General features: G+C 45.6%; 1 protein-coding gene across 3 annotated transcripts; it reads left to right on the top strand.

Moving 5' to 3' along the window:
* The first annotated feature begins 413 nt into the window (after positions 1 to 413).
* On the top strand, positions 414 to 24,976 carry LOC311324578 (dehydrogenase/reductase SDR family member 13-like). Of its 3 annotated transcripts, XM_084457057.1 has the most exons (7): positions 414 to 632; positions 1,537 to 1,655; positions 21,681 to 21,863; positions 22,517 to 22,621; positions 22,976 to 23,116; positions 23,205 to 23,255; positions 24,603 to 24,976. In XM_084457057.1, the coding sequence occupies exons 1-7, from the start codon at positions 509 to 511 to the stop codon at positions 24,786 to 24,788; spliced, it is 909 nt and encodes a 302-aa protein (XP_084313183.1). In that variant the 5' UTR covers positions 414 to 508; the 3' UTR covers positions 24,789 to 24,976. The 3 variants fall into 3 exon arrangements, with proteins under 3 accessions (XP_084313183.1, XP_084313182.1, XP_084313184.1); XM_084457058.1 differs by lacking the exons at positions 414 to 632; positions 1,537 to 1,655 and adding an exon at positions 21,181 to 21,496; XM_084457056.1 differs by lacking the exons at positions 21,681 to 21,863; positions 22,517 to 22,621; positions 22,976 to 23,116; positions 23,205 to 23,255; positions 24,603 to 24,976 and adding exons at positions 17,434 to 17,557; positions 18,049 to 18,375; positions 18,503 to 19,752.
* Positions 24,977 to 26,979: the final 2,003 nt, after the last annotated feature.

Here is a 26,979-nt window from a genome sequence, read left to right as displayed (position 1 = left end):
CTGAATGGTTCACAGCTCTAGCGGAAACGGCTTCTTACGAACGACTGATATAGGCTATAAAATAAATGGGAGAATGGACACTTATTCAGGAACCTGGGACTCATTTCTAACGCAGCTCAGGGAAATGTAAATTTATATACGACATGTTCATTTCTTAAAAACCTAGCCTACAGTGCACCTTGTTCGACGGCGGGGGGGGCCCCCGGAGGGTTGTTGGCCTTTGCATTGGGCCTTGTTTATTATTTCTAATCTACTTATTTTATTGATTTTGTGTTCTTCTTGTGAATACCCATTTGTGACATTGAAGTGTCTATTGGATGTATGTGAAGAAATTAGCCTAAGAAAAATCATAATTGGAAAAAAAATAAATAGTGTCCCCTCTTGGCATTCCATACTCTTTGACCCAGATAGACTTCAAGATTCAAGACAATCTCAGCGCTCGGTCACTGGTGAATGCTTCATGCATCGAATGTGTGGGTCATAGGCTCTGTTGGACATAAAACCAAACATGTTTGTACTGATCCTTATTGGAGCTGGGGTTATCGCTGCCTATACCTATTTGTTGTCAGTTCTGAAACAACCGAGATGTAAAAGCGCCGCGAAGTTGCAGAGGAAAGTCGTAATAGTGACTGGTAAGTTGTGGAAAGGGGCAGAAACAGAACAGGCAAGCTGTAACATTAAATAATTTGTTATTACACAACGGGTAGTTCCGACCTCGCAATCTGATTGATTAAGAGTAGGCTAGTATATTCATGATATAGGCTATACCTCGGGCAAAGTTTCTTTACCGTTCTATGTGAAATGTTACTGCGACAATTATTGCTGCCTGTGTGATAACCCCAGAGTGAGGGAAGGAAACCAACTCCGGCAAGGTTTACTGGAAAAGGACTTTAATGAGTTTTCACCGGTACAACCATGCACTTGCCCGTCATTCTGCCTCCATGGAACGTAAAGACGTTAGTTCCATTGTGTAACGGTCTGTTGGTTACATTACGGTTTCTTCATCGTAGCCTTGTCAATTTTGCAACTCTAAAAGGGGAAACTGACTGACCCTTCACATGAGGTACTCGGTATCCCCCCTACGCTACGCCATCCACGGTGCAATGCGCACTTGTGAATTGCGGGGTTTTCGGTTTGCTTTCCATGCATTTCTTACTGCCGAATTGGAGAAAGCTTCTCCCCGCGAGTAAATCACAAGGGACTTCTCCCGCAAACTGGTTGTAGGGTACTTGTAGCAACGAGCATGGTCGGCAAACTTTGGTGCGTGTCATTATACATTTGGATGTGTTATTTATAGGCCTATCTTTATTTATATATATTGTTTATATTATACAACACCAGAATGTGTCTGAATGGAAAAGTGCCATAAGTAATAAGCAACATAAGAAAGACTTTAGTAGCATATTTTCTCCTTACACAAAAAAACACAAGCCTACCGAAAACGAACCGAACCCGTGACACAAAAACCGAGGTAGGCCTACGCATTGAACCGTGAGCCAACTGTACCATTCCCTAACATGAACGCTATTCCTTTAGGAGCCAATACTGGCATTGGAAAAACAACTGCATTGGACCTGGCACGGAGAGGGGCCAGGGTTATAATGGCCTGTCGAGACAAGCAGAGGACAGAGGCTGCTATCATTGACATCGTGAAGGTAACGTTAGGCAGCAGCCTTGCTATAAAAAAGCAGGACAGCCTGCCACGCAGCTGCCATTCCATCAAGTCTGATCAGGTGGGGAATGCAGGGGCTGACGCTCACTTAGCCTACATGTATTTTCAAACGCGAAAACAACGGCAGTGGAAAAATTAGTCTTTATGATGAGTTTGTAATTCCGATGGTGTATTCTGCCTGTTATTTTTACTATTTCAGTTCTCTCACCTGATGACATCAGACTTGACCAAATGGTGACTGCATGACATAGGCCCAAGCCCCACCCATGAAGTATGTTCCTTTTGTGTTGCTGGCGGACTCAAGGGGTGGGAAGGCAACCGCCCCCAGGTTCCCCCATGGTCGAAAAACGTCGTGCTAAAGTGCCCTCTTGAGTGCCAAAAACAAGAGGATGTGCCCTATTGGCCTAGACTTTCCTTTGCTCAAAATTAATAATTAATTGCATGTGTGTGCTAGAGCTGTCCCTGACTCTTAATTTAGTGAGTTGAATCAGATTTGCTTATTCAAACCAGAGATTTCTTCTTGTCTTTGAAGTCGAGAGTTTAAAATGTTTTTGAATGATTTTTCAAGGTGCCCATCCACATCCATTGTATGACATAAACGGTGGTAGAGCAATTATCAGACTTTCTCAAAAGTGCTAGTTTTCTCAACGTCTTGATCTGAACCATTGTATATGATCATAAGTAACCTTAAAACAGGGCTAAACATGCATTTTCCCTTTACTACTCCTTTAAGTCATGGGAGTGAGATATAAATACCCCCCCCCCCCCTAATGGGACTCCACAGGCTTCCATTGCCTCTCCGTATCTCTGTACTTTCAAATCACACTCTCTCTGGTAATTATGACCAGCTAGTTCTCGAATAGCGAGGGCCATTCCGCCCTGATTTGATAGATATCTGTTAGCGGGATTAACCAGCACTCCCTGAGTTATGGGGGCATATTCATGAAGCAGGGATGTGTGTATTTTCTGTTGCTGTCTCTCTGGACATTCCCGTCAGTGGTGGGATCATTACCCATCTTTCTCCATGACTTGGTGGGTAAGACTCATCCACTCACCCTCTACCATCCCTTCTCTGCTGTATCACCACATTTGGGTAAGGTGGGGGAGGAAGGTCTGCATAGGAGGGGGCTGATGGTCCTCCCTCTCTTCTCTCCATCCCCCTTTCAATGTAATATGATAACTCTTCTTCTATAGGGGGTCTATTCACCCCCCCTCTTCTTTGATTTGTGTGTTCTCTGCTTTCCTCCCGTTCATTGAACTCAGGATTTCTCTCCTCTCCAAACATCGACAATAAACTTTGTCCATCCTCAAACTCTCCTATCGTATTCTGTGGAGATGGTACTCTCCTGTCCGTCATTTTTAAGACACCTCTTTGGACCAAGCCGCTTGGCCGTCCGTATGTAGGTCAGGTTCTTGTGGTCCGACCATACAACGAACGGCTGCTTGACCCCGTCCAGCCAGTGCCTCCACTCCTCCAAGGCAGCATGCACCGCCAGCAGCTCCCTGTTGCCGATGTCGTAGTTCCTCTCCACCGGGGAGAAACGGCGAGAGAGGAAGGCACAGGGTTTCACGCGCTGGTCCTCCTCAGACCGCTGGGATAGCACGGCCCCGATGCCCTCATCCGAAGCGTCCACCTCGACTATGAACTACCGAGACGGGTCCAGGAGAAGGGGCGTAGGGTAGAGGTGAGTGCAGTGAGAGGAGCGGCCACCCGACTAAAGCCCCAGATGATGCGGCGGTAAAAATTGGCGAACCCAAGGAACTGACGAAGCTGGGTGCGGTCCTTGGGTTGGGGCCACTCCACCACTGCACTGTCCTTCTTCTGGTCTGCCCGGACATGCCCCTTCTCCAAGATGTGGCCCAGGAACTCCACGTAGGCGGCATGGAACACGCACTTCTCGGCCTTAACAAAGAGGCGGTTCTCCAGCAGCCGTTGAAAGACCAGGCGCACATGCTGGCGGTGCTCCACCTCGGAACGGGAAAACACGAGAATGTCATCCAGATATACCACCACGAAGGTATTGAGCATGTCCCTCAGCACGTCATTCACCAGTGCCTGGAAGACACCCGGGGGAATTGGTGAGCCCAAAGGGCTTCACCAGGTACTCGAAATGCCCCAGGTGAGTGTTAAAACCCGTCTTCCATTCATCCCCATCCCTAATGCGCACCAGGTGATAAGCGTTGCGTAAGTCTAACTTAGAAAACACAGTGGCATGAGTGAGTGGCTCAAAGGTGGAGTTAAGGAGGGGAAGTGGGTACTTGTTCTTAACCGTGATCTCGTTGAGCTGGCGATAATCAATGCATGGCCTCAGGCTGCCATCCTTCTTTTTGACAAAAAAGAAGCCCGCAGCTACAGGGGAAGACGACGGTCTTACAATCTGAGGCCAGTGACTCAGCGATATAATTGCGCATAGCCTCCTTCTCAGGAACAGAGAGGTTGTAGAGCCGTCCCACGGGGAGGGCGGCTCCCGGCAGGAGGTCTACCGCGCAATCATATGGCCGGTGAGGGGGAAGTGAGAGTGCGCTCTCCTTGCTAAACACGGCTGCCAAATCGTGATAGCAGGAAGGCACACCCGTGAGGTCCGGGGGAGAGGACACAGGCCTGGGCTCACTGGGAGGCGAGGGGGCAGAGCGAAGGCAGTTGGCATGACAGGCCACGCTCCACCCCAACACCTGGCCAGTGGACCAGGAGATGTGGGGATCGTGCCTCTCCAACCACGGACGACCCAACACCAAGGGAGCAGCGGGGGTGTGAATAACCATGAACTTAATCAACTCTACGTGATTGCCAGACAACGAGAGGGTGAGTGGTACGGTGGAGTGTGTGATACGCCCCAGGGAGTGACCATCTAAAGCTTGAGCCGTGAGAGCAGAATCTAGGGGGACAAGCGGGATACCAGCCTGGTGGACTAAAGCGGTATCAATAAGACACTCGTCGGCCCCCGAATCAACTAAAACCCCAATGGAAAGAGATTCCTTACCCCAAGTGAGAGTGGCAGGAAACAAGTGATTGGGTGCCCGTGGCTTTGGGAGTGTGGTGTGGCTCACTAGTACTCCCCTTTCTAGTGAGCCCCGTCTTTTGGCCGGGTGGGACAAGCTCGGATGTGATGACCCGGTTTCCCGCAGTAGAGGCACAGGCGGTCCCGCATTCTCTGCTCCCTTTCTTCCGGGGTCAATCTGGACCGACCCAATTGCATGGGCTCCTCCTCCGACCGCGTCGTGGCAGACATGGCCATGGGCAGGGGTGGCTCCCGGGTGAACAACGCAGAGGGAGGGACGGGTGAGCGCGCGTTGGATGGCCTGGCGGGTCCGGCACACAGGGCGCGCTCAGCGTGTTGCTCCCGCAGGCGCTCGTCCACCTGGAGGGCCAGGGCGATGAGCTCGGCGAGGGTCCTGGGCTGGTCCCGGATGATCAGGTCCTTGATGGCGTTGCTCAGCCCCCGCCGGTAGGCACTCCGGAGCGCCGCATCGTCCCAGCCGCTCTCCGCCGCCAGGACGCGGAACTCCAGGGTGAAGTCGGCGACCGACCGGGCCCCCTGGGAAAGGGTGTGGAGGCGACTAGCCCCATCAGGTCCGTCTGGCGGGTGGTCGAACACCAGACGGAACTCCTCCAGGAAGGCGGTGTAGTCAGTGGAGAGTCGAGAGTTGGGGCCAGCCGCCGCAATAGCCCAATTGAGGGCCCTGCCGGTGAGGAGGGACATCACCAGGGCAATGCGTGCCTCCCCTGCCCCATACCGAGATGGCTGGTGTTTGAAGAGGAGCTCGCACTGGCCCAGGAGCCCCCGGCACAGGTCAAACTCCCCTCCGTAGGGACGGGGGCAGGGGAGATTGGGCTCAAACCGGGGGTCAGGGAGGGCTGGAGGAGAGGCCGAGGCAGCGGAGGCGGGACTGGGAGCCGCAGGGGAGCTGGTGACGAGGGGAGGAGCGGGAGGAGAAAGAGCCGGCTGTAGGGCCTGTGTCAGGGCCTGTGTCAGGGCTGCCAAGGAGTCCGCGGTGGAGCTGGACGTGGCCCTCAGCTGGACGACCTCCGTGGACACCTGCGAGAACAGTCGTGAGGTCCGAGTTCAGCTTTGTCAGCTGGATGGAGTGGGAGCGCACGACTGCCTCCAGGCTCGAGGTCGTGGGGGTGACTTGTCTGGGAGGGCCCGTCTGCCCGGGGGTCTTACCTGGGTCCATACTGGCTTAGACGTTCTGTTGTGAACGACTGGCTCAGGGACCAAGGACCCGTGTGGCTAGACCTCCAGACAGACGGAAACCAGGGGAGAGTTTGGCCAGCAGGCCGTTTAATAAATAATAGGGGGGAAATAACGGTTGCCACAAAAACAAAGGGGGAGGTGAAACAGTGGGGGGAATGTATGGTGCGATGTGTGTGGTGTAATGGCGTGTGTTCTTCAGCAGGGGGTGTCTGTGTGCGTGTCTGCGAGTGGGAATGAGAGGGGTGTGTGGAAATGTGCGTGCGAAGGGAGAGGGGCTAGTGGTAGCGTGGTCTGGGGACCGGGGCGAGATCCGGCGAGGTGGAGAGGCAGGGACCAGGGAGGGGCGAGGAGGCGAGGGGACGTGGAGCTGAGGGGCAGGCGAAGAACCGGTAGCGAGGGGTCGACGTGGAAGCCCGAGGAACCAGGGAGGGACGAGGGAGAGCGGAGACGCGGAAGCCGGGGGAGCGGGGAGTCGGTAAAAGGTCCCGGGAGAGACAGGGTCGGGTCTGGGGAAAAAAACAGGAAAGGTATTACTTAAGCGGAACAAAAACGAGGACGGAAAAAAAACAACAGCTGGTCACAGATACTGTAGTTGGAGCGAAGCTTGCGGTTACCACATAGGTAGCGAATGTCTAAGCGACGAATGCAGGTGCCGGCGTCTTCTTATAGTAGGGCGGACTGATGAGGGCAGGTGCGCTTGATTGTTGATCGCCGGCACCTGCAGTAGCACGGGACCCATCTCTCCCGGGGCGGGCGCGACCCGTGCGTGGCTCGGCTCCACAACAGTATCCTTCTTTTAGGATGTTTTTCCAAACCCAGAGCTCGTTCTCTGGACAAGGTGCCTTATGCGCATTTTAAGGCCCTAAAATTCATTTGTGGATCTGGTCCTCCGTTGCAACACACTTTGTCTTCAGGCTGCTTTTTGTCCTGAGAGGAATGCCACTTTCAGACTGTCCTCTGTGTTCCTCGTTTTTCAAGAAGGGTCAAGCCCCTTTTTTCAGTGGTTCCTCTGTGTATTGACGTCAAATCACTCCTATAGTGTTTAACGTCCCTGTTCGGGCGCCATGTTGAAGAGTAGGCTACTGACTTCAAGGTGATGGCTTATTATGTGAAGTCCCTACCACGGCTTATAGAACCTCACCACCAGCTTTTATTGTAATCCTTGGCTCATGAATCTAATATGTTCTTGCTTAAACTAACATCACATGAGTCAATCAGTCACAGCCTCTCTTAAAATGCTTCTCCCAATTCTCTCTCCCAAAAGTGTGTATGCTCCAATGTGCTCTCTCTGTCAGAGCGGTGCCACTTGATTTAGACCTCTGTTCGTGCTCACAGCTCAAAGGTCAACTCCTCAGTGTCGACTCACACACACGCATACACAACAGAGACTTCAACCTCCCTCTCCGGAGGAAAGGCCCAGGTTAGACCCTCTTTAGTCCACCTGGGCGGACGGGCCTAATCGCCCTGCTGTAAGACCTTTAAACTAAATCTCAATCATCAATTCAATGACTCAAACAAGATATATCAATACTCACCAAACCAATAAAGGCGAGGAGAAAATATCTGATGCAAGGGTAATAATCTTTATATAAAATTTGGTGTTATACATAAGTTATACAGATAATCCCGTTACATTAAAAATACAGGTTACAAAAGAAAAACATGAAAGAGAATAGCTCCCAGGTCTCCAGCCTCTGATTTCCTCCATTCCTCTGTTGATGGAAAGAATTCTGACTTCCTCCATTCCTCTGTTGATGGAAAGAATTCTGACTTCCTCCATTCCTCTGTTGATGGAAAGAAGTGCCTCTCCCTCCTCGCGAGCTGTTTTTGTGTGTTGGCTGTAAGCCGACACACCAAGAAGAGGGAATCCTATTTGTCGCTCCTTCCCTCCCTCCCTATTGTCGTTGTTGACCTGCAGTTCTATTGTTGTTACCACAAGAGGCAGAGGTCCCAGAACATCAAAACAAAAAGACTCCACAGATTTCCCAGGTCAGTGGTGGCCAAGTGGATAGTGCGCTGTTTATATTATACCTCCATGTGCGCTGCCTATCACTGTGAAGGTTGTGAGTTCAATCCTTGGTGTGAACATACCAAGGTGCCATGACATATTTTGTCACTGGATGTTATAGAAGTTATGTAACGAGCGTGGGTCATATTTGTTAATTATAGACCCTTTTACAGCCTAGTCAGCACAAGTATGCGCACGCATTCTTGAAACAGTAGCAGAGGAAGACAGACGAAATCGCCATTACGGACGGACTGGACTGAGGACATCATCAAAAATGCCTGCATCAGGTAAGTTATTTTGACTACCTGGTTTCACTGGAATGTCTGGTTGAAATGTATCCCTTCTCAGTCCCGTTGTCGCATTCCGCTCGCTCATGCCAGCAAAGTGCTTTAGCTAAGGTTAGCTACTACAAGCTAGCTAGTCCTTGTCACCAACACTTGCCTCACAACGTACGTAGCTAAACTATTCACACAGCAAGCAACGTCAGCTGACTGGGACTGTCTCGTGAGTAGAATAACCAGTGTTGTGAAATACATTTAACAACTGGTCAGTTGATATGTTGCACAGCAATCGAGCAGGACAATATCATTAGGGCTAGGTTAGGTAGCTAGCAAAGTCAGCTTGCCCAGCTGGTATGGTTATAGGCTCATTCCTATGGGATAGCTTAGTAGTTTGTGATTTAGCAATGGGTTGACTAATCACTAGATCAATATTTTCAGTTGGGGATAGGACTACAACACCACCTGTGCTGTGGCACCAGGATTCTGCTCTGACCACTGTTTTTATTCACCACCATATAATGTTATTATGCAGATTAAATGTACTGTACGTCTACGCGACACAAAAAAGGCTTTATATAAATGTTATTTTTGGCCAATATTTTAATGCACTATTTTAATGCAATAATCTCCCTTCTGTTCTGTTGCAGCTTTGATGCTGGAATGCCTGGTGTGGTTGAGGCCAGAGAACACCGTGATGCAACACCAGTCAGGTCCCACACGGACAGGACATGGCCAGACAGCAGTATCTGATTATGGATGGCTGTGACTGTGTCCATGATACAGGCAGTGCAATTACATAACATGTCAAGTATACTGTACAGTAGTATACAGTAGTGCAGACTAAGTCCTCTATTGTATAGACAAGGTGTTCAATTGCTCAAGTGTTGTCAGGTGTTAATTCAAGTGATAGTGTACAGTAGTGCAGAGTCAGTTGTCTATTGTATAGATGAAGTGTTCAATTGCTCAAGTGTTGTCAGGTGTTGGTTCGAGTGTACAGTGGTGCAGAGTCAGTTGTTTATAGTACTCTGGTTGTACTATACATAGGCCCTCACTCTAATTATAACAATGGCACACATGCCACCCCCTGGACCAACAAGTGAACACGTGACACCTTTCACCTTGTCTATACAATAGACAACTGACTATGCACCACTGTAAACTCGAACACTCGAACCAACACCTGACAACACTTGAGCAATTGAACACCTTGTCTATACAATAGACAACTGACTCTGTACTACTGTATACATGTGCATTACATGCCTCTCTTCTTTACAAAGATTGTCACAACCACAACATGTCCTGAGAGCACATGCAAAATAACAACTTATGGCTACTTTTAATGTGCATGTCTGTATGTTTAATAAAGCATTTAGGGAAAGTTTCAATCAAGACTTGAGTATTACCTATTCTGTTGAGTACTATGTTTTCAATTGTTCATTCATGATAATATTATTATTACATTTGACCTTTCAAGTCTGCCTACACTTAGGTTACTTAACTAAGAACCATTTTAATTACAATTTACTTCTAAGGGCAAATACTTTACTTTCATATCTTCATATCAATATAATATCAAGATCCTAGTAGATGTCCAAATAACCCACTGTGTCCTGGGTCTACTTATTCACCACCTAAAGGGAAGTGCAAAACAGCAAGTCATGACCTTTATCCAGAAACAAAAGTTGAACCCATTGCAGCAAAATAGCTAACATTACAGGAATCATCAGTGTAACTGCTTGGTGGTGAGGCTTCGCCCCTTTTTGTCATAGCCAGTCAGGGACGGTGTACTCCTCTCCGGGCTACCCACCGGCCCCCGCCAATGAAGATCATGTGACTCCATTCCACTTTGGCTGGGTTCTGTGCTACCACATTAGTTATAAAAGGGTGCCTGTACTTTTAAGAAAGGCTGCACATGCACACAAATTCAAAAAAAGCAACAGCTGCCACCACTCTAATCCCAACTGACACTCTGATCCTAGACATGGTCCGCTTCAGACAGCTCTATCGCGAAAACTATAAATGTTACAGCTTATATATTGACACCATAGGAATACTGAGAACTTGCAGAACATTTCTATGTATAATATGTCCATATAGCTTAAAGAGCTAAACATCGTGAACATTTTAAAGTTTGAATGAAGTTTCTAGCACAAAGTATGAAGAAGTTATAAAGGAGACAAAAAATGGGGAGAATAATAATAACTAGAAAGTACATTTCCTGGAGAAAATGTGAGGTGGGCTAGCTGCTGCATATGTCCGTATAGCTTAAACACTGTAGGCATGACGACAAGTTAGAAAAAGGTTAAAAATGCAAAATTAGCAGCTCAAAAGTTAATGCTGTACCATATATTTCAATGGAGAGCGCAGTTGCCGAACAAATTGTCATACAGCGTAAACTATAAGTCACACAGCTTAGATACTTACATTGTACGAATCAGCACAGGTGTGTGAACATTTCGATGTATGTGTATGAGCTGAAATAGTTGGAATATCACAAATTGGGCTAGCTTCTACAAGCTCTTACATTTCACCCCTGAGCTATCTAATTTCATCTGTCTGAATGGAATTCCTGAAACGCTCCGTTGACCAATGAGATGGAGGGGGAGGGGCGGGAGAGGGGTGCTGGGCAGGAGGCGGGCGGGGGAGAGGTTGCTAGGCAGTGTACAACAAAGATGGCGGCGCCCTGTGTTTTGTCCCGTGTCTGACCAAAGTACTAGCGAAAATGAAGAGCAGCAGCAAGAAAGAGCCCAAACTCCAAGTAGAATCCAGCAGGACCCTTCCGAATGGTTAGCTAAGTATTTATTGCACCTTGTTTTCAATTGTTATAACGTTGTCGGTATCTGTTTATGGGGAGGTAGCTAGCATTAGCCTAAAAGCCGCCTTTACACTATTGCGGAAAAATGACTGCGGTATGGTTCTGAAAAGACCGGAAGTAATTTGTTTCCTATGAGAGTCCGCAGACTGCATGCTCCGAGGGATGCGGTGCGGACAAATTCCGCTCCGGTGGACGTCCGTATGCGTTCAAAAAATTGAACTCATCCGGCAAATCCCAGTCCGGCAGTACAACTGGAAAATAGCGTTGCTATGGTTTTGGTAAACAATGGTGTGTGTAAACAATGATGGATCACTTTCTTGTCACTTTACTTGAATACGTTATAAACTATATCATTTTCCAAACAGAACTAACAAGCCCATGTGATCTAGTGAAGCACGTTGTCAATATAACGAATATAACCAGACAATCTAACCAGCATAGAGGTTGGTTATGGCTAGTTAGCTAACATTAGCTATAAGCTTCGTAGATTTGTCAAACTTAATAAATACGACACACACTACCCAAAGCTGTCAAAATAGTTCAATATTGGTGTAACTAAGATAGCTGAGTAATAAAATATTTTTTCCACAGACACATTTTGCTACAAAGTCTGTAACCTTTTAATATAGTTTGACAAATTTGTACCGCTTCGATGTCCACCATGATTGTTGACAGATTTACTGACTGCTCGGTGACATTGACACCCGACGTATCGTCCGTCCTGGTTTCAGTTCCCTCTTCCGAAAGTTTTTGGGATGTTATACGGTGGTATGGTGTGTCCACCAGGGTGCGGATTGCAGAAACCGGAGTCATTTTTCTGCAATAGTGTAAAGGCGACTTAAGTTGCTATATGTCAACTGTCAACGTAGCTATCTCAACTAACGTCACTCATCTCAAACTTGTAAACTATTTTCAGGTAGCGTAAGCTGTAGCTATAACGTAGTATTAATAAATCATTTGTTTTTCTTTAGGTGCACATGTGGGAATTGTGAAACAATGCCTAGAGTGCAAGAACCTGTGTTGCAAGGAAGTTCGGCAGGTAAACCTAGTGCTAACGTTATTTTGATCTCCGACTTCTGTCGTGACGAGTCTGTATTGTTATTGTAGATAGATAGCTATATCTGAACAAAGCAAAAACTAGTCACTAGTCCTGATGAAGACCGCTAGGTTGAAACATGTTGACGCGTAAGCCATGATTTAATAAAGGCTTTTTAAACTAAAACTACTCCTGCCTCCGCATCCCTTGAGTTGCCTGGATCCATTTTTTCCTTTTTCAGATAGCTATATCTGTTGGCTAATCGTTAGATATAGGAGCTATCTAACGTTAGCTATCTAACTTTACCTCCTTAGGAAAGCATGTTAGCCCCACAGCTTACATACACATAGCTAGCTAGTCACTGCTCCATAACCAGGACACAGACAATTTATATCAAATTGATCTAAAATAAGTAGCTACAATTTACTTTTCTTTTACTTACATTTCCACCCTGGGATCAATTCTGACGACGTTTTTTAGCCAGTCCTGCATTCTATTGTCCAAGGTTAGTGAAGCAATCCGCCACAAAGTGGTTAGCACACACCAACAGTGATTTGGGAACTTTGGTTGGGATGTTGCCATCAAAAATAAAATGAATCCACTGACTACTTCTTGCATCCCCTGGGACAAGATGTAGCGATACGTGTGGATTTTTGCAGCCGAAAACAGAACAGCGCGATGCGGCATAATTCCTGATGTGACGCTCTCAACTCGGCTGGAAAAAAAGAGCAGAAGCAAACCTGGCCGCTAGGGCGGGTCCTGGGCGGGACTATGATAATGTTCCTCGATCTACGTCACCAAAATGTCAGTAACAACGCGGAAAAATTTGAAACTCCGAATGGCTTGTTGAAGGGTCGAGTTTCCAGGGCAGGAGAAAGTGTGCTGACCATAAACAAACGACTGGGTTGTTTGATATCAACTTTTGTACATTGGTAGGACCATCAGAGACCAACATGTATATGATAAACACATTACAAAATTGATTTAACATGTGTGGTGAACTTTAATGACCTGCTATAATGTATTTAATTGTATATACTGTACATGACTAGATATCATAGGCTACGGCCTATTTTCTTGGTTCTGCTGAGGTTACAAGTTTAGTTGGACTCTAATCCTGGTAGCTGGACGCTTAAGCAAACTCCTAATGTTGATCTTAACACATGGTGACTGGTCAGGACAGGACAGGATAGGGGCCAGCTTCATCACCGCAAACAGCAGACCACCCTTTGATTGTCCATTCATCTTGTGTCAATATGTCATTGTCCAAATGGCAATATATGTATAATTATTATGTACTGTTCACCAGTGGCGGTTCTAGAAAGTTTTACCTAGGGTGGCAAAAGGGTGGAATGAGGTTCCAGCAGGGGGGAAGAGGATAAATTATCTCCTCCCCAAACACATTTCAACTTCAGAGATTTCAATTTCTGCATTCTCTGGTGATTTTTACGATGTGAATCACATAAGACAATGTAAAATCACCTTATCTTACTTAACTTAAACCAGTCTTGCATGCAATAAAAACTTACAACAATTACAGTTTTTAATAGAAATGACTTTCAGCTCCCATCATTCCCAGGACAGATGTGTTGTTTTCAGCCATTCTTTTGTATTCACCCCATGAAATCATTGCATTCACGTGTCTCTGACTTAGCATGTACATTAAACCCACTATCCCTAAAAGGCCTTTTTCCAGTTGGAATATCCATTTTCAGATGCGTAAATACTCTTTGGGGCATTTGAAGACGTAAAATGTCTGCATACAAAGCAGTATGCTGCATCTTTGGATTGAGAATATTCCAGCCAGGGATGCTCTTTATACCACTCACTGTGGAAAGATCTTCTTGCCCCTCCCCATAAGGTTTGTGGAAAGGCGTTCAGATGTGGCTGCATCGGTCCATCAGTTTTATATTTCGATACTTCTAAAATGAGAGAAAATAAGCAATTAGGGCAATTGTATCAGTACTTACTAAACAATTCAACTGTCCTACTCAAATCCCATTCGCCCACTCACAGCCTAGTGTGAAGCACCTTGCATTAACTTCAACATCAGCCTAAACCAGGGGTGGCCAACCCGCGGCTCGCGAGCCGCATGCGGCTCTTTGCCCGTCAATGAGCGGCTCCTCCATCCATCCCCCCAAAAAAGTTGGCTTGCGGCTCTTCCATCCTTTCATTAAAAAATAAATTCATTCATTCCATAAGAACGTTTCTTTCTCTCTAGTTTCGCTGTGCATTTCTTCCCGCCCATTTTAGTTTATTGCAGGTTTGTCATAAAATCATGATTTGTTTCGCTAGTGAGGAAGTCGCGTGAGAACCACTTCAAACCAATCATATAGGTAGAAAATCACCTTGGTAACAAAATTATTAGGTGCGTTTACATGGACAGTTTGAATCGGTTTCAAATAGGTTTGGAAGACCAAACCGATTGAAAATATGTCATATAAACACCTCAATCCGACTGAAATGCCCCAACCCGATTGAAATTCCAATCGCTTTCAAGGAGGTAGTTTAAACCTTTTCGAAACCGTTTGGTCCGTCCTGTACTGTATACTACCTTGAAACGGATTGATGCTGCGTTCTGCGTTATTTTGCGCATGTTCAAGACTTGACTAAGCATGCTCGACAGTTCCGTAGTCAGCTGCTTGTAACCATCGTAACGCAATCACTCACGGCTGCGTGCGCGTTCAAAACATTTGTTTCGTTGTCGCATGTAAACATCCAACCAGTTTACTTTGTATCCCATGTATACGCTCAAGCTGAAATCAGCTTGAAATCAACCAGATTGAAAAATATTTGTCATGTAAACGCACCTATTGTAAACAAAATAATTTGCTTTGCGTGGGTCATTCTCTTTTACGACAAAAGCTAACGTAGCCTAGGCTACTGTACACAACCAAAGAATGGCTGGAAAGAAATGCGCAGCTAAAAGAAAATATGAAGACGAACACAGGACATTTTTTACCCAAGTGGGGGAGAGTAATTTTTTCTTCATAGTACGTAATGGTAAGCCATTCTGTCTGATATGCCAGACATCATTGGGACATTTCAAAGACTCGAATCTCGAGCCCAGTCCAGCCCAACCCAGCCCAGTCCAGCCTAACCCAGCCCAGTTCAGCCTAACCCAGCCCAGTCCAGCCTAAACCAGTCCAGCCCAGCCTAACCCAGCCAAGTCCAGCCTAACCCAGCCCAGTCCAAAATATATTATGTCAGAAAATATCTTGTTGTATGTATTAATTTTTAAATAAATTAACTTTAAATGTATATTAAATGGACAATAATGTTTTTCTTCTTATTTTAGACTGGGGTGCCTTGGGATTTTAAGTACTTATGAAGGGTGCGGTGACTGAAAAAAAGGTTGAGAAACGCTGGTATATATGGTGTGGCTCTGGGTGGTACCACAGTAATTTTTGTGGCTCTTAGTCTCTGACTGGTTGGCCACCCCTGTGTTAACGTAACACACCTACTGTGCTACCGACTGTAGCTAGCTACACAACTTTGTGTTGCAACTTGTTTCTGTGAGCTCCTACATTCCCATTCCTTTTGTAACGTTTATTGACAACAGCGTGCGCTGAGGACTGTCTCATTTCATTAGTGCTAGCTAATCGTTTAGCAGCCTACCATTTGACAACAGCGTACGCTGAGGGAAACGGTTGTCTCATTTCACTAGTGCTAGCAAACGTTGATGTGAAGCTATCCACCGCCTCAGTATGTACACCAAAGAGTTTAGTGTCTTAGTCATGTGGTTGAGCACTTACATTTCACATTGTCAAACTTGACAGAACATTTGAATATTTTAAACAAATTATAGCTTGCTTACCTGACTGTCACTCTGGAAATATCCTGTGGTAGTGAGGATCGCTCCAGTCACTACGTAACATTACGTTAGCCTAATATTGTTGTGGTTTCGGTTTCTGCCACCCCATAGAACCGCCACTGCTGTTCACACCTTGGCCTGACTGAAGGATTGAGATGATGATGGAAGCCTCCTTGTTGGCAGCAGGGTAGTAACCATAGTAACCGTAACCATTATCTTGGCCTTCCTGTGGGAGGCTTCACACACACACACACACACACACACACACACACGCACACACACACACACACACACACACACACACACATGGCAACTCTTTATCCAGAGTTTGTTTTGTGTTTGTGAAGACGTATTGAGAGTCTGGTACAGTTAAACACTTCCTCGCTGTGAACACCCCAATGCCCCCACTCTCTCACAGAGTCACAGTCGCCGTTTCTCTCAGAAATGAGCTGCCTGGACATTTGCGGCATGTTAATCAGTTGATATACAGCGCAGGGGACCCGAACAACAGTGGACCATGTTGCAGAGACCAAGGAGGCCTGGATGTACAGTTTAATGAGAACAGCAATAAGAGTCGTGTGTTTCTGTCAGTTCAAGCTAACGGGAACAGAGACAGGACTGCCAGAGCAAACTATACATTTAATAGCTCTGCCTTGTCAAACTAGCCTTGTGTGACCATCTAGATTTTGCAAGCTCACATTCGCAAGCTCACAGTTTCTCTCGCAAAGCAGTCTGCATACTCTCCATAGAGTTCTGTTTATGTACTTGTGTTATCCATCATTACATCAGTTGATTGCAGTCCACCTGGGATGAAGGGCCGTTTGATGGTTTGTCAATAAAACACCAAAGTCTCGTAATAGCAAATCTATCGTCTGTCTGATCCATCCTTAAAGTAATACATCTTCCACAATATCAAAATGCTGAAACAATCACAAAGTCATTAAGAAAACAGAGACACTAATTCATATTTAAAATACACATTACATACAACATGCATAGTATTCAACTCCCAGAGCTCTTCTCAGAACGGGTGGGGGACAATTACATCAGAGTAGATGTACAGTAATGACATGCTATATCCTGCATGGGGTGCACAGAGATCATAATATATAATATTACATAACATCTTGATCTCACAAGTAAAGACGTGTTCATTATCGGAGATGTGGGCCGAGTTCAATCTGAAAACATGCGCTGTCTTGCTACGGTTTCCAGGTTGAACGACATGTTTCCTTGAAATGGTGTGCAATGAGCTTTGAGGTAGGTTTTCTTTTGTTTGGTGGGTGTGTCAGAGGAGTTACCCAATCAGCAGACTGATATAAACCCTTTATCTTCTCAGCTGCCGTAACGCTTGCATAACACACAAGGTGTTCAACACACCATTTCCATTTCAATAAACCTTTTGCAACATTTTGTTGGGGCTGAACTCACCGGTGTTCTCATGTCATAGCCTACCTACAGTGATCATTCTCTGGACATTACATTCTACAACAGGGCCATGAGTAATGGCTGAAGTATGTGAGCACTCTTGTTGACATTGAGGAATAGGCCTTCAATAAAGTTGTCCCTCATAATAACATAAAACAATGTTTTGTTTTCTATCTACAGGAGACTGGGAACAATGATGTCGTGTTCATGCCGTTGGATCTTGCGAGTCTGCAGTCTGTGCGATCCTTTGCTGAGACCTTCCTGAAGTCTGAACCCAGACTAGATATTTTAATCAACAATGCTGGTGAGTGCACATGTTAATTGTGTTGGTTGATACTGCAGTGAAAAATGCACCACCTACCCAGTACTTTCTCTGCATAATGCATTTGCCCTTGCTTGCTGTTCAACCAGTCTATCTTGTTCATTTTAACTTATGGCTCCCCTCTGATTCTCTCCCCTGCCCCCTGCAACTTTTGCACTAAAGTGACTTTGCACTGACTCTTTGCAGTCCAATTGCACTACTACGTTTTAAACTATATTTGTATCACTGCACTTTACAAGCCCTGTCATGCACTGTCCAGTCCTGTCCTTGCACTTGTCCATTGTTTTGTTGTAAGCACCAGTGTCGGGAAAAAAAATCCTATTTATGTAAAAGTAGAATGTCAGTAAACAAATCTGATTCTGATTTGGTAGCTGATTTAATCTGTGTCCAGTTCTCACTGAATAATGCATTTTACATAAGACAGTGAGTGTGTCTTCCATGTTTGATTTCTAAACATTGTTTTTTCGATGCAGGGTTGGTGAATAGTGGCAGGACTGCGGATGGTGTAGGGATGGTCTTTGGTGTCAATCACCTGGGTCACTTCCTTTTAACCAACCTGCTGCTGGACCGTCTGAGGGAGAGTGGCCCCAGCCGAGTGGTGACTGTGGCCTCCAAAGCTCATGAGTTGGGCCACATTGATTTCAATTGCCTGAACACTCACAAAGATGTTGTCCTGGGAGACTCAGCATGGCAATTGTTTCAGAAGTACTGTCACAGCAAGTTGTGCAATGTTCTCTTCACATATGAGCTCGCCAAGAGACTGCAAGGCACACATGTCACCTGCTACAGTCTGCATCCAGGTCAGTGTTCTAGCACTGCTCTGAGCAGAGCATCTGCACCATTTACAAACCGTTGCATCTGCTTTTTAGTGTGAAAGGCATGTCTTAATGTATATCATATTAATTTACTTTTTTTGGGGTCCCACAGGCGAAATAAAGACAGAGATAGCGCGCTATTCTAGTTTCTGGTGGAAGGCTCTACTGGCACCGATCGTCATGCTCTTTGCTGCGGATGCTGTGTCCGGTGCCCAGACCACCCTCCACTGTGCCCTCCAGGAGGGCATTGAGGACTTGAGCGGGCGCTACTTCTCTAGATGTTCAGTCCACAAAGTGGAAGCCAAAGCCAAAGACGATGCAGTGGCCAAGAAACTATGGGAAGTCAGTGAGAAACTTTGTGGCATGTCTTGAACCATACAGTCCATGCTTTTACGGCATTTAACAACAGAACAGCATACATTTCACTGCTCATTGTCCTCCTGTATGATGTAGTACGCTATGTAACAAATAAACAAAACTTTGAATGAAAAAGCATCTAAATATAAGATACAAAATAAAATAAATGTTTGCCAATAGCAAATGTGGTAGTAGGGGGCAGAGCCGCGTGATGGCAGATGTTGCATAACATGTCCTACACCTGTGAAATTGGGTAACATTCAATCAGTCTTCCTCCCTCTAGCTAAGGGTGTGCCCCAAAGTTCGGTATTGGGTCGTGTCCTGTTCACCATTTCTATTAATGACATTGTTACGTCACTGTCTGTCTGTCACACACATTTATATGCTGATGATACAACTGTCTATTGTATTGCGGATACTATTCATGAAGCCATTGAGAATCTGCAGCTTTCCTTCAATGTGCTACAAACAGCTCTCACCAATCTCAAACTACTACTTAATTCTAGCAAAACTAAGTTAATGCTTTTCTCTAGAGCCAGGGCTATTCACAATGATAAACTCCACTTAACTGCGGCAGACGGGTCAAGTATTGAGAGAGTCACTAAATATAAATACCTTGGTTTATGGCTGGACGATAAACTAAACTAATCTAGATTATCCACATGAGACTTGTCTAGAGAAGAATTAAAACAGAATCCTAGGCTACTAAATTTCATCAACACACAGTAAATTTGTTTATTAACAAATCCATTGAGAAACGGACCTTCGCTCTCCACAGTCACGGAAGTGCCTCAGATGACCCAACTATAGGTGAATGTAACAAATAAACAAAACTTTGAATGTAAATGTAGGCCTACCTAAATGTAGTATCCTGGGCTTAGTACTATATAATTTACCTAGGCGGAGCTCTAGGCTCCAATGTGTTCACCTGTTCAGGTACCCTATATGAAGAAGTCCCTTTGTCTTTGTTCTGTCTCATGCTGCCATACTTAACTAAAGAAGTTAATGCTACTGCTGGAGTCCTGCGTCCTTATTAATGTTAACACAAGTACACTATGTTATTCTAAATATACGATACAAAATGAAAGAAATGTTTGCAAAAAGCAAGATTATGCAAGTTGGGCGGCAGGGAGACGCATTATGGCAGGTTTGCATAACATGTCCTGTCCCCAGGGGCGGAGCTATATAGGGGGTGGCTTTTGGGGCTTAAGCCACAAATGTTTTTTCAAAAGCCCCGAATTCCGAGATGGAGAGCTTTTGAGGCTTCTTCCTGATTGTGTCGGGAAAAAAGCTGAAGCTCCGTGGCATGGAAAATGGGGAGCCCAGTGACATCTGGTGGTTTGCAGAAATCATAGCATGCTGTCAAAGGTGCCTGTGCTAAAACATCCAATGCCTCTCCAGTATGTCGATGACGTTTGAAGCAGCACCAAGCTCGTTGGATACTTGCCCCGCCACGAAAAAAAAGACACTAGCCCCGCCACATTGCTTCAGCTGCGAATTCAGCGACATAAGGACATATTCATAGCGGTCTGTCCTTAGTCTGTCACCTGCAGAGCTAGGCGCGCTAGGGTGCAAGTGTGTGTTGTGAGAGTGTGAGAGTGTGAGAGTGTGAGAGTGAGAGTGTGAGAGTGTGTGAGAGTGCGAGTGTGAGAGTGTGAGAGAGAGAGTGAGAGAGTGTGTGAGTGTGAGAGTGTGAGGGTGTGAGGGTGTGAGAGTGTGAGAGTGAGAGAGTGTGAGAGTGTGAGAGTGAGAGTGTGAGTGTGAGTGTGAGAGAGTGTGAGAGTGTGAGAGTGTGAGAGTGTGAGAGTGTGAGAGTGTGAGAGTGTGAGAGTGCAGTATCCAGTTAGCCTCGGGAGACCAAGATCTTGCGAACTCACATTGTGTTTCTCTCTTTGTGGTGTGATGTGGTCTACTAGATTGGCGAGTGCCCATAGGCTGAAGTGGAGTGATGGACTCGGACTGTACTATCCCATAACCTGTGTGTTGGACTGTACTATCCCATAACCTGTGTGTTGGACTGTACTATCCCATAACCTGTGTGTTGGACTGTACTATCCCATAACCTGTGTGTTGGACTGTACTATCCCATAACCTGTGTGTTGGACTGTACTATCCCATAACCTGTGTGTTGGACTGTACTATCCCATAACCTGTGTGTTGCTGTATGCCAAGTGCGCGAGCATTTTGAGCTATCTAACTATCTCAATATCTAACTACCCCCCCCTCCCCCCCTCACCCCTATCTCAATATCTAACTACCCCCCCCCCCCCCTCCCATCTCAATATCTAACTACCCCCCCCCCCTCCCATCTCAATATCTAACTACCCCCCTCCCTCCAGCACTGGCGCTGTGCACAAATAGACTGGCCCGTATTTGATCTGGCCCGTATTTGATCTGGCCCGTATTTGAGAGCCATTCACGGAACACCGCTTTGACTGTTCAGCCTAGTGTTCGAGCGGACAGGCTGCAGGAGGACGAACAGGCAGGTATACGCGGGTCTAGGAATATCTGCCTGTAATCAAATAGGTCGTATTGATTGATGGTTTACCGCATAATCTATATGCAAATTGCAATACTGACTAAGCTTTCTGTTCGCTAATACCAGTGAAATGTTCTTGCATGCTGACACATGCAGTATTACATACAACTGAGCATTTTGCCTGTAAACTTTATAATGACAATCACATTTGCTGTGTTATTTTGATGGAATTTACAGGCTAATGCTGTCAATGGTTTACACCGAAGCTTGGTAACAACAACACTTTTTTTTTTTAGAAAGAGCTTGGCTACTATGGCGCCATCTGCTGTGAGCTTTGATGCCTATTATATAGTCAGAAGATGAACAATATTAACATGGATTCGCCATGCTTTCAATTCATCCATGTTGCTGTAATTTAACAATAGTGGCCAAATGTTTCACTTCTACTTTACAGACGGTGAGTGATATGGACTCCACTGAAGTGGCTCTCCCGCAGGATGGAGGCTCCATTGGCCCCGAAGGCAGCGAGGCCAGCCCCCTCCTTACAGCCTCGGCTGGGGCACTGCTCGCCAGTCTCTACGGGGTGTGGACCCTGTTTGCGCTTCCTGGCGCTCGCAGAGTCCCGATCCACCTCAAGGTACAGCTCCGTCAGTGGGGCGCATACTGTAACTGTGAAATCGAACATTAACAGTGCTTTTGCTTGTCCATTGAAATTTCCAGAAATTGCCAGTGAGTCTGCTTTAGGGATGCTAAAGATGGCTTATCATAGCTGCATGATCAAACTGCATCCATTGATGTTGCATAATGGATTGTGTGCTGCTTTCTTCATCAGTTTAAGCTGGACAAGAACACTTCATGGTCAGGAGCGTGCTGATGAATCAAACGGACTTCAGGGGTTCAAAGAAAAAATGCCGGTCCCGAATCAAACCCTGAAGTGCCTAGGATGTAAGATTCAGGAGTTGATTTGGCCAGGCAACAGCAACCTCACCATGAATCTCTTGTCTGGGGCCATGTCGGTGTTATTGTCATGTCTGCTAGTGCCACTGCTACCTAAGTGGACAGGTGACGTACAGTACTGTATATTGTGTTACAATACAGATAGTCGATAGCTACTGTACGTCATGATGAATCCTTCACATTCATGACAGGTCAATAGTTCCTTGGTGTTTGAAGTCATAGTTCTTAGTTTGAGAAAGAAAGCCTCCTCCCTTCCTTCCCGCCCTGCCATGCTTTAGCTCCTAGTCCCCCCCTCCAGCGGCACCTGTGACGGGTGTTCTCGCTGGTGTCCAGGTACCTTACTTGCCCTCCAGTAGAGCTCAGACGCTGAACGTCATGCGTCTGCTGGAGGGACGCAGAGGTTGGCTGGCTGATCTCGGCTCCGGAGACGGAAGACTGGTGAGTGGATCTGAGCCTGTAGTCACAAAAGGAATTTTAATTGAATTATATTTAGTCTTAAAGATACGCCAGCTACTGTATTTTATTTATTCAGATTTTAATTAATGCATGCATTTTGATTTTGATTAATGTATCACCTATGCAAATGTTGTGGTATGTTTTAAAATAAACAGTAGTAAAATAAAGGACTCCCGCACATCGTCTTCTCTTGGCCCATGGTCTTCTCCTGCACCTGTCAACCTACAGGTGTGCAAAAGTTTTGCTCCACTATACATGTACACTGTGTGTGTGTGTGCATGTGTGCTTGCGTGCATGCTTGTGTGTGTGTATGTGTGTTTTTCTTCCTTAAACCAGGTGTTTGCTGCTGCCTCTGTTGGCTTCCAGTGTACTGGGTATGAAATTAACTCCATACTGCTGAGCTATGCCAGAGCCAAGGCCCGCTGGACAGGGGTGCCAACAAGCCATGCCACCTTCATCAACAAGGACTTCTGGAAGGTACGGCATTGACATGTACTGTACCAGTTGATGCATTCCTGCTGTGTCTTTATGAATGAGATTAACACTTGTTTTCTGTATTTTATAGATGGATCTATCAAACTACAACAATGTGACTGTGTTCCTTGCCCCTGGAGTGGTAAGCATTACTGTGCTGTATGTCCACACAAATGACTCTAATTCAAGTGTTATAAGAAAATGGTAACTAATATACAGTTACTGTAGGTCCATCAATGTTTGGACAATGACAAAATTGTCATCATTTTGGCTGTGTACACCACCATGATGGATTTGAAATGAAACATTCAATATGTGCTTTAAGTGCATGCTTTCAACTTTAATTTGAAGGTATTTACATCCAAATGATGCATTACATCTTAAATGGTGTTGAGAGACTTTAAGATGGATACATGGGCGGCAGCAGTGAGTAGGCTAAACAAAGCGGAGAGCGCCGATTCGCCGGTAGAAGAAGACAGTCGATGCGCTGTGGATATTAGCCATTTAAGTGTACAAATTTGCCTTTTATTTGAAAGGTGGTGGACTACAAACTGTAGCGACTTAGGAGAAAAGGCTTTCATCTTTCCAACGATGTGTTTACTTTGGTGAGTAACAAAACGGTTTTGTCTGTAGAGTCGGACGACCGGGCCGATGAAGCGCTTTCATAGACAAATTGCATTAAGAGTAACAGGGCGTTATCTGTATAGATATCGCCCTGGACCAGGTCTAGACTGAAACATGCATTCTCTGGCATTTTGGCAACCAATACATTGTGTTGTTGCAGTTCTTATCTTTAGACACTAGATGGGGGGGAATAATCCACATACTACATATTATACCTTAACTAACGAGGGAATAACACACTTGGCCATGGAACAGCTGAGCAGCCAATTGTCCAAATACTTTTGGTCCCTTAAAAAGGGGGAGGGGGGGAACATATAGAATTGTAATTCCTACACCGTTCACCTGATCTGGATGTAAATACCCTCAAATTTAAGTCTGCACTTACAGTAAAGGACATCTTTGCCCCATCCCTCCAAGGCCCCTGCAGTTGAATGACACGGTCAGGGCTCTTCTCTGTTCTGGCCCCACAGTGGTGGAATGAACTGCCCACTGATGTCAGGACAGCTGCCCATCTTAAGCGGCAAAACTCGCTCAAAAATCAAAACTCACCTCTTCAAGAAGTACTACCAGGATCCTCCCTCTAAAGCACCTATTGTATTTTTAGATTCCTATTCTTCACTTTGCCTTCAGCACTAGATCATGCTCTTAGTCACTTGGTTTAGAAAGGAGATGCACCTTTTCTGGCAAGTAGAAAATGTCAGTGTACTTCTATGTTCCTATGGTGGTGTACAGAGCCAAAATGTTGAAAATTGTCAGTGTCCAAATATTTATGGACCTAACTGTATTTCCAGCTAGGTTTACTTGGCTTGGCTATAGAGCATGTGATTGGTTGGAGAATCTAACAGGCTCTCTGATTGGTCCTCAGATGGAGGTTCTGGGTGAGAAGCTGCTGATGGAGCTTCCTGATGAAGCACGTGTCGTCGCCTGCCGCTTCCCCTTCCCTCATTGGCCCCATCACACCTGTCTGGGTAATGGCCTAGACAAGGCCTGGGCCTATGACATCATCACTGTGCGCTCAAGCGCCAAGCAGGGCCAAGTAGGTCAAACATGAGCACTCGTTCGATACATCAAACATCTTTGAATGTCATGGTGGCCCAGTCCCAAATCAGTCAATGGCACCTAAACGTGCCCCTTTGTAAATCCAACAGAATTGTATAGGTGCTTAGCCTGACCTCCCTATGGTTAACGCCCTGTCTGCCCTCCCTATGGTTAACGCCCTGTCTGACCTCCCTATGGTTAACGCCCTGTCTGACCTCCCTATGGTTAACGCCCTGTATCGGACAATGTTAGTTGTAGGACCCTTGGAGACTGGACATTGGGAGACTCTTGCCGATTAATAAGCTTCCACTTTCTCAGTGTTAAGGTATCAGAATAATGTCTACAATGAGTTTTGAGGTGTTTAAAAAAAAAAAAATCCGTTGTGAATAAAATTGCATTTCCTGCTTAAATGTTTATTTTATGCATTAAAGCTACAATATGTCACTTTTGCGCAACAAGCCTGCTACAATTGCATCTGCCAGAGTAAATTGTCTGTTTACCATTCACGGTTTATGGATTTGGGTTACGCTCACACTCCCAAATTAAGGCCATAGAGGAATGCCCCATTTTGCAGATTGAATCTCAGTATGCCTGTACACTTTGAATCAGGTATGACCACATCTCAAGGGAGGAGGCACCCTCAACTCCAAGCTTTTTTGTGCGTGGCTGTAAGCCAGTGCACCTAGGATAGCGTTTGTCCGGTTGTCACTCCCTCCCTCCCTACCTCTGGTCAATGTTGACCTGCATTTCTGAGGCAGTAGTCCCAGCACACCAAAATAAAGAAGGACACCAAAATCAGCTTGCCAATCTCTGCAGAAGTAGAGTAGCGGTGAAAGCGTTGGACTCCCACCTGGGAGATCGGGGTTCAAGGCCCCGGTGGGGATGATTTTATGGGACTATACCCCAAACTTCCACATGTTTATCCTTTCACTCCGACCTTTACCCCTTGCCTTATAGGTAGGGATGGGGATCAAAACCCGGGTCCAAAATTACCGGGTTCCAAATTTCTCAAGACCCGGTAATCAATAAGGTCAGAGCTTATTGGGTCTGCTATCGAGCCTACAGCCGAGTGACCATTTTACCGGGACCGTTTTAACCGGGACAATCAAAAGTGTAGGCTGGGCTACTGCACGTTCATGCAAGCGCACAAGTAGGCATATATAATTCTCAAGCACCAAAACCAGGTGTTTTCATTCAGAATGATACAAGTATTTAAGTTTCAGCATCATGGACAGCTTCCCAGCAAGCAACATATTGGCCTGCACACACTCGGCTTCACTTTTAGTTTTGTAGGTAGGAATGGCGACGTAAAGATCATATTAACTTGATGTCATGTGAGCACTGTTAACAAGCATCATGGTTAAAACCATTGGCAGTGAATGTTGAAAACTAGTGTTCTACAGATATTTCTCCGTACAACCGGCTTGACACGGGCAATCGGGACGTCTGGTCATCCACATTATATGTAATTTCCGATCGTGGTGCACAAACATATGATTGATAAAGTTTTTGAATTCAGTTGAATTACATGCCAACCACTGTTATTTTATTGTCTTGCACACTCGTTCACAAGTTTGCTTGTTGAGAAAATGGCAGAGCGTGCAAAACGGTCAAGTGCTTGCAAAACCAGTCTGTTAAACATGTATTGCAACCCATCTCGTTTTTCCCATAGAAAAGTATCGATAGTGGTATCAATAAGGACCCGGATCATTAAGCAGACTCGATAACGGTATCAATATAAAAAAAAAAAGAATGATCCCCATTAGGGCTGGGTATCGATTAGAATTTCAAGAATCGATTCGATTACGATTCACAAGGTTCAGAATCGATTATCTCGATTCAATATCGATTCGGTTAGTGTTACTAAAACCTGATTAGCTGTAACCTTAATTACATGACTGCCAAGTTATGCACGAATCAATACTAGGGCTGGGTATCGATACTGATTTCCAAAAATGAATGAATGAATCATTGAATGAATAATGAACTATTCGTTCCTTCATTTATTCATTCATTCATTGAATAAAAGATTGATTTTGGGATTCATGAATCGATTCTGAATCATTTGATTGATCGATTCTGAATCATTTGATTGATCGATTAATCGATTCTTTAAACCCAGCCCTAATCCCCATCCCTACTTATAGGTCAGATCATGTCCCAAACCCAACCCTTATTCTAACCCCAACCCACATTCCTTCCCT

This window comes from Borostomias antarcticus (genome assembly GCF_949987555.1).
Source record: "Borostomias antarcticus genome assembly, chromosome: 23".
NCBI classification, from domain to species: domain Eukaryota; kingdom Metazoa; phylum Chordata; class Actinopteri; order Stomiiformes; family Stomiidae; genus Borostomias; species Borostomias antarcticus.
The sequence above is the reverse complement of the archived record's forward strand: the minus strand, read 5'-3'. Positions and strand labels throughout refer to the sequence as shown.